Source organism: Theobroma cacao, chromosome 7, assembly GCF_000208745.1.
Source record: "Theobroma cacao cultivar B97-61/B2 chromosome 7, Criollo_cocoa_genome_V2, whole genome shotgun sequence".
In the NCBI taxonomy this organism is placed as follows: domain Eukaryota; kingdom Viridiplantae; phylum Streptophyta; class Magnoliopsida; order Malvales; family Malvaceae; genus Theobroma; species Theobroma cacao.
Genome location: NC_030856.1, coordinates 14,692,756 through 14,700,819, shown reverse-complemented (window position 1 = coordinate 14,700,819; position 8,064 = coordinate 14,692,756). Strand labels below are relative to the sequence as shown.

At 32.9% G+C, this 8,064-nt stretch overlaps 1 protein-coding gene across 1 annotated transcript; it reads left to right on the top strand.

Moving 5' to 3' along the window:
- Window positions 2,257–3,042, top strand: LOC108662806. The gene is made up of 2 exons (XM_018124392.1): window positions 2,257–2,638; window positions 2,747–3,042. The coding sequence occupies exons 1-2, from the start codon at window positions 2,257–2,259 to the stop codon at window positions 3,040–3,042; spliced, it is 678 nt and encodes a 225-aa protein (XP_017979881.1).

Below are 8,064 nucleotides of genomic sequence, written 5' to 3'. Positions count from 1 at the left end.
AAATAATAGTAAGGATGCATAGTTTAGAAGAATATATATGTATATATACAAAATAAGTAAATAAAATAGAAAGAAAATTCATAATAGATTTAGTTTTCTTTTTTAAAAAATATAGTAATAATGATAAGTAAATGAGAAGAATAAAAAAAATGAAATGATTATTTGAAAAATTTCACCTAAGAAAGGTAAAGAGTTACCTTTTCTAAGTGGGGTTTTTTAAAATGCGAAGTTCGAGACAGATTTTCACCAAAGCGTCGGGATAAATCCGATCTCTAAACTTCAATACCCGTTAAGTCAAATAATCGTTGTTAGAAAAATGATATATATTAAAAAATTTACATAATATTGTATTTGAATTTAAATTAGTTAATAAATATTACTAAATAAGGTTAATTTAACCGTTTAAAACAAAAAAAAATTAATTGTTTATTTGATAAGTTATATAATCAAGTAAAATATTAATCAACAAAGTTAATTAAAGGACAAAACAAAAGTATAAAAAAATAAAAAATAATAATAATAATAAATCAAATAAATAATCCATGAAAAAATAACAAATGATAATAAACATATAAATAAAGTGATGGATTATTAAATACATAGTTGGGTGAATTATGAACCACCTAAGTCAATAAACGCGTGCATGTAGACATAGACATTTTATCCTGTCATAGCACGCCGCATTTTATTTTGCAAATGGTGCAGGAATTCCGATGATGGGATTTCCCCGAAGAGCTTGTAGAGACGAGTTCTTCTAGGGATATCTCTAGGTGAGGAAAATTTCGAGACTTCACCAAAGCATTGGGATGGTTTTCGAATGATTTTCCAATAAAAGATTATCGACTCCATTATTTAAAATAAACAAGTCATGACATCATTTTACGCTTGCATCATGTGCATACGTAAAACCAAATAAAAGACTCAGTCAGCCAATTTAATAAAAAATTTAGTTAATAAGTAGGGATTAAATCAAAAGTAGGCTATAATAGGATAACTTAAGATTAAATGGTACCGTTCGTGGAACGGGCGCCACGGAGGTGCTAACCCTTCTCCGTGCGTAACCGCACTCCCGAACCCATCTCTAAAAAACGTGGATCAGTTCTCGTTCTTTTGACAGGCCTAAAATTAATTTAGGACTTCGTCGATTAAAATTGGATTAACAGGTGACCAATCACACCTAGATAAAAAATATTGGTGGCGACTCCTAAACCGATTTTATTTTCGTTGACGTCTAGCGGTCGGGTTCCCAGACCCGCACGTTACGACAATCTTTCCACCATAAACTCCTTTTCCCTCTCAATCAATCAATTTTTTTTTTTATAGTTTTTTTTTTTGCCAAGAGCAAAATCTGATCCGAGAAATTAGACACATGTCACTTTAATCACATATAAAAATATTCATGTGTTGTTTTCAATCTTCTTTTCCGTTCTCATCCTCTATTGATCAGTTTCTTCTTCAAATCCCTCCGCCTCCTCATATTTGCCTCTTTTCTGTTGAGATAAAACTAGCTTGAGTCATGTTTCTTGTTTCTTGTTTTTTAACTAAGTATTGGACATGTATCCACTTTGCTTCGTTGTACTGGTTTAATAAACCAGAATCTATGCTATTCTTAATGTCTTTAAATCGTGTAAGCTTTGCATGTTAACTTTAATCCTTTGTTAAACACTTGGTTGTTTTATACAAGTGTTAGTCATGCATTATGTATATAAATACTTGTATCTTTCTTCAGTTAAAGACAATGATTGCTATTAACAAAGTTATTTCCTCTTAATGTTTCTTCATCATTTGCTTTGTTATATCAACTATATCATGGTCTCAGAGCATTAACCAATCTGTGAGTCACCAAAAACACAAAAACACAATCTTAAAATCTTATTTTTCACCTACCAAAACTGTTCAAACGATGTCAACTTCAGTTGTTACACAACAATCACCATTTACATTTGATGGTTCGAATTACCCTATTTGGGTAGTCAAAATGAAAACATTTCTTAAAGGTGTTAATCTTTGGAATGCTGCTTATTAAAGAAGAATGCTGCACAGGCTCAAGTAAAGCAATATGAAGAGGAAATTGCAAAAAGATATGGAGCTTTGTCCTTCATACATTCAGTTGTATCTGAATCAATTTTCAGTAGAATTATGGGGTGTGAGATTGCAAAAAAGGCTTGGAGTAAGCTTGAATAGGAGTTTTTGGGGTCTGTAAGAAGTAAACAGATGCGTTTGCAAAATCTCAGAAAAAAATATGAACTTCTAAGAATGAAGGAAAGTCAAATAGTATGTGAATTTATTGAAGATGTGATGAAGCTAGTGAATCAGATCAGACTTATGGGAGATTCTTTTACAGATGTAAAAGTGGTGGAGAAAATTATGATGAGCTTACCAGAGAGGTTTGACACTAGAGTTGCTTCTCTAGAGTTGGTAAAGGACATCTCAGAACTCACAATTTCAGATTTAGATAATGCCTTGGCAGCTGATGAAGAGAGAAAAGCAGCAAATAGAGATGAAAGAGTTGATCATGTTTTATCTGCTCACATGAAAGGCAAAGCTCATGTAGATTCTTCATTTGGAAAGAATCCAAATTATATCAAAGAAAAAGATAAAGCTAGTATTCCTACTGGAAGTTTTCATAATAGAAAAGGTAAGTTTCCAATTTGTATTTACTGCAAGAAGAGAAGCCATGCTGAGTCTTACTGTTGGTTCAGACCTAGGATCAAATGTAATGCATGTAAGTAGCTAGGACATGTAGAAAGAGTTTGCAAGAATGAAGCTGATGCAATAGATAAGAAACCTCAGGTTGCAAAACAAGTTGAGAAAGCTAAAGTTGCAGAGGAAGTCTTGTTTATGGCTACCACAAATTCTAGTTCTACAGATGAAAATCAATGCCTTCTTGATAGTGCTTGCTCAAATCACATGACTTCAAAGGTTGAGTTATTTTCTGAAATTGACACTAATTATTGTTCTTCAGTAAAAATAGGAAATGGTTATATATTTCAATCTACAGGGAAAGGCACAATTTCAATTCAAACTGCTCTAGGCACATAGTATGATCTTAATGTGCTTTCAGTTCTTGAAATAACTCAAAATCTCTTTAGTGTGGGTCAGTTGGTTGATAAGCATTATGTGTTGTTATTTAAAAATCATGCATTTACAATTTATGAACCTTCAGGTGAATATCTGATGTCAATTTCTATGGTCAAGAAATGCTTTCCTATAAAATGGAGTAATGTTTATTTATTTGCAATTGAGTCTTCAACAGAATAGTCCATTTTATGGCACAATAAGCTTGGTCATTGCAACTATTAATCACTATTGCAAGCCAAAGCCTCTAGTTTGTTGATGAACCCTCCAAAATTGCAAGAACATGGTCCTGTATGCAACTCATGTTTGCATGGTAAACTAACTAGAAAACCTTTTCCAAAATCAAGTCAGAATAGAGTAGTTAACAAACTAGATTTAGTTCACTCTAATGTTGCTAGTCTTGAGAGTGAATCTTCTCTGAATAGAAGCAGATATTTTGTTATTTTTATTGATGACATGTTTAGAATGACTTGGATCTATTTCATGGAGCACAAGTCAGAGGTATTTTCTGTGTTTCAGAAATTTAAAGCCAGAGCTGAGAATGAATCAAGTTACAAGATCAAGACTTTAAGGACAGATAATGGAGGAGAATATATTTCTTCAGAGTTCACTAGCTATCTTGAAAAAAAAGGTATTCCTCATCAATTAGCTACTCCATATTGTCCTGAACAGAATGGTGTGAGTGAAAGAAAAATCAGTACAATTGTTGAGATCTCAAGAAGCCTTTTGTTTCGACAAATGTTTGCCAAAATCTTTCTGGGCAAAAGCTATAAGTACTTCAGTCTGTTTGCAGAAGATTTTGATGACTCAAGCTATCAATAACAAAACTCCTTATGAGGCCTAGCATAATATCAGGCCTTCTGTTGATCATTTAAGGATTTTTGGATCTATCCGTTATCAACATGTGCTTGAAGAACTTAGAGATAAGTGTTAGATTTTCACACAAGTGCATGTTATGACAAACAAGTAATATAGTAGAAGTACAGCATTGTTCGCACAGGGATTTGTTTCTAAATTTTCACTAAGTACTAAAATCTTATAACAAATCAATCTTATTTAAGTAATTAAAATTTGTAGAAAATTAATTGAAACAACATTAAAATAAACACTAAATTAACTAATAGCAATTAAAGTTACTTGAGAAAGGTAATTTATTAAAATCTAAGATTATGCGTTCATTCAACACTTCATTTGATATCGGCTTTTCCCATTATTTACATTCATGGGCTTTACTAACATAGAATCCAAAGCTATGTACAAGCCTCTATCGAGATGCTTGCACACATACTTAACTTAATTGGATCACTATTGTCTATAGGAATCAATTAAATAATATTCATTAAGCTACTGTTCTAATTTAGCTATGTATGGCAATTGGCGTATGCCTACCCTAATTGCGAGTAAGATCACCTAAGTGACGTGAACATACATTATTCAAACCTTAGTCTAATCTAAAATCTCTTTGCCAAGACTCAATTAGATTCATAAGTCAGTTAATTGTTGGCCAAACAATCAAAAGCATTAAGAATATATTTGAATAAGTAAAATTATACTCATTCATAATAAATAAAAGAGAAAGTAATATTCAAACTACATGTTGAAATCCACCACAATCCTAGAAAAATAGTTTAGCTCATAATATCTAATAAAAACAATATCTATTGAAATTTAGCCATGAATCCAAGTCAAAGATTATTATTAAAATTGAAATTTTGATCCCCTAAGCCATGGATCACTTTAATTGAAACTAATCTATAAAAACCATGAGAGAAAAATTTTGACATGCCTGAAAGTTTGACATTTGCTTTCTTTGGTGGAGTCATCCTTGGATTTTTGGTTTTTGAGTTTTGTACACCAACTAGGACTTATCAAATCATAGTAGCACAATTCCCATACCTCTAATGGTAATCCACAAAATGATTTGCTGAAATCTCTTCACTAAGAGTGTGTGAATGCTAAGCCAAAGTTTGTGCTAGCAAACTCCTAACTTTGAGCTCCTTTGTATTTCTCTCTTTTTGGTTGTGATCCTATCTCAACACATGAGAAAAAATAAAGTAGAACTCTTTTGTATGTTCAAGAAGTGGCTAAAGAATTCTTTTATACAGTGAATTAACCTACTTCATATCCAACAAGGATTAGAAAATGTTTTGGACTAATTGGGCCTTTATTTAATACTCTATCAAATCATATTTGATTTAGCCCAATACTTAATTGGATTAAGCCTCTATAAAATCAATTAGATCATATCCAATGGAACTCAAATTAATTTCAACAATTCACCATATGTGTATGAGCCATTAGGTTCTTAACATGTTGGCAATAAATATAAATTAATTCAATTAAGAATTTAAATTTATATTTGCAGATCATGAATGGTATCTAGCAATACATCATGATTACCCAAATGTCAAGAGAGTCAATATGATTTGATTAACCTTTCAGTGTACAATATCTCAGTGTAGTTTAATTCTTTCATCATATATCCCGAATAGGCAGAAAGTTGGGCTCGGTATCCACTTTCGAACTTATCCATATTAGTTATGCAGTTTTTATATTGACCTATCAAAATTGCCTTGGCCAAGGACTTTTAGTCAATATAAGCTAAGAGCAAATGAGATATGTTCCCTTCGAATCACTTGAGGTGATGAATCCTCTCTAGACCACTCATTCATCTCTGCATGCTTCATGCCACACCTAAAAGCACCCTATTTAGGCATTTGGTCACCTCCAGACCCGTAAAGGTGAAATCAAGGCATGACAATTCACACACAAGATGACTTGGTATCACAAGTCTATGAATTACTTACACTACTTACACATGAGAGTATTTTCATAGACACCTGAGTGAAATACCAAAGGAAACTCTCATAATGGGTCATGTTTAGTGAACTTGTTCCTATCATAGCCCAAATCTTGAGCCATGACCAGCGTATAGGCCCAATAGGTGTAGCGCACTAGGCCCAAGCAAGCCTTTCTATGAAAACTTGTTCATTAGACCATCTGTCCCTCATTTTCCTCTAAAGTTCTTAATTCATAGTTTTCAAAAATAATTTCTTCTCAAGCATAAATCCTGGCAACCGAACATATACCATTCACGAAATAATATTATCGTTTGTCAACTTGTGGCAACATTGTCATGCAAACCCAACATACAGTGTTTACCCGAAATCTCATGAATTACATTTAAATAACCACATACGCATATAAAAGACCTTGACTATCAGTAGAGTAACTCTAGCATGGGCATTATCATGGAATGTCCTGGTAAACCTACCGTACGGTGAACAGAAGGAAGCACCTTTACCTAGGATCCAAGTACCTTCGAACCTAAAAACTAAAACATGAAGTTTAAAAGAATGAGTATAAACCTAGAGAGTGAACATAGGAAGGGAACAAGCAAAAGATATGGAAGGTTTTTGAAAACATGATGCATTCATTTTAAAACCATGCAATTTAGCTTAATTTCTTGTAAAGCTCCTTAATGCAACCTTTGATTATTTAATACCTTAGGGTGAAGGATCTATGATCAACAACGAAGTTGAAAGGAGTGGAAACTACAACAAATATCTAAGCAAGACTAGCAAGACAAAGAATTTCTCGTTGCAATGAAAATTAATTTGTAAGCAATTAACAATTTCAACATTCAACATTCATTGCAATCACATTATATTTTCTCTAACCTCTCTATGATATGTGTAAACATGTATACAACTATTGGCTCATCAGCTCATGTGCACTCTTACACTACACATAGCTAGAATCATCATGTACACTCCCACACCGCACAAGGCAATATCATCATGTACACTTCCACACCACATCATCACCGGCATGTGCACTCCCACACCACACACCACCGATGCTGTCACGTGCACTCCCACACCACACATGCAGGGTTATAGTCATCATACAACATTATCATTCAAGGCATAACATACATATCCACATAATATAGGAACACATGGTTTCATTATATTACACATTTCACAGCATAAAAATGTTTCATCGAGGGCTTGTTCCCATGCATATTTTAAAAAAAATACCAATAAAATATTTCAAGTGATTCAATCAAACACATATGCATTTATCCCAAAACATTTTAATGCAAGTTCATTAACCTATCTTTGTGGATTCTTTGATTAACTCCAACTTCGACTAATGTTCCAAATGGAGATGTGGGGTCTAGTTGGAACCTATCACACACAATAGCATCACAACCAACCCCATTTACTTGAATATTATTCCAAAAGCTATTTCCTAAATCAAACTTTACTAGTTATTCCTAACTAGTTTCCAATTACCATTTGACTAGTCATTAATTTGCACCATTCTTGTCACACTAGAAATAAAAAAATATCCTTCAACAATAGAACAGCCCACAAATCTAATTATTAGCCATCATCAATAACTTAAAAATCAACCCTAACTCATTACTCACCTTGGTGAACTTGTAGTTGAATCCTTTAGTGAGAATTTAAGAGAGAAAATTCTTTTAAGGGTTTTCTCAAGCTATTTTGAAGAGTTTATCTCTCTAAAATGTGTAGCTAGTGGGAGAAAGTGCATAGGAAAAACTTTTTGAGGGCTTTTAAGGTGAAAAAGTGAAAAAGAACGAAAAACCTATGAAAAAGTGTACCATAAACATGAGATTTAGGGTTACTATGAGAAAGTTATGGAGGTTTTAAGGGTGGCCTCCATGGAAGATGGAAAACTTAAAATGGGGGAAGAAGGATGGGAGGAAGAAGAAGAAGCCATTGGAAGTGAGGAGAAAGTGCTGAAACCTTAGATATTTATCTCTAAAGTTAGTTAAAGTTTCACATAATTATAAAAATGCCCTTTTTTGTTCTTCTAGTGTAGTGCTTTCATTTTGACAAAGATTTTAACCACCTTCCAATCAAAACTAGGCAAAGTGATAAACATCAAATTGTATCCCTGCCTCTTAGCTTTTTAATGGTTTAAAAATCATGTCATTTGGACTTCTGTAGTGGG

Coding starts and splice junctions, on each gene's coding strand:
- LOC108662806 (XM_018124392.1), top strand. CDS start 2,257: ATGAAGGAAAGTCAAATAGTATGTGAATTTATTGAAGATGTGATGAAG. Junction 2,639..2,746: donor AAGTTTTCATAATAGAAAAG/GTAAGTTTCCAA, acceptor TAGGACATGTAG/AAAGAGTTTGCAAGAATGAA.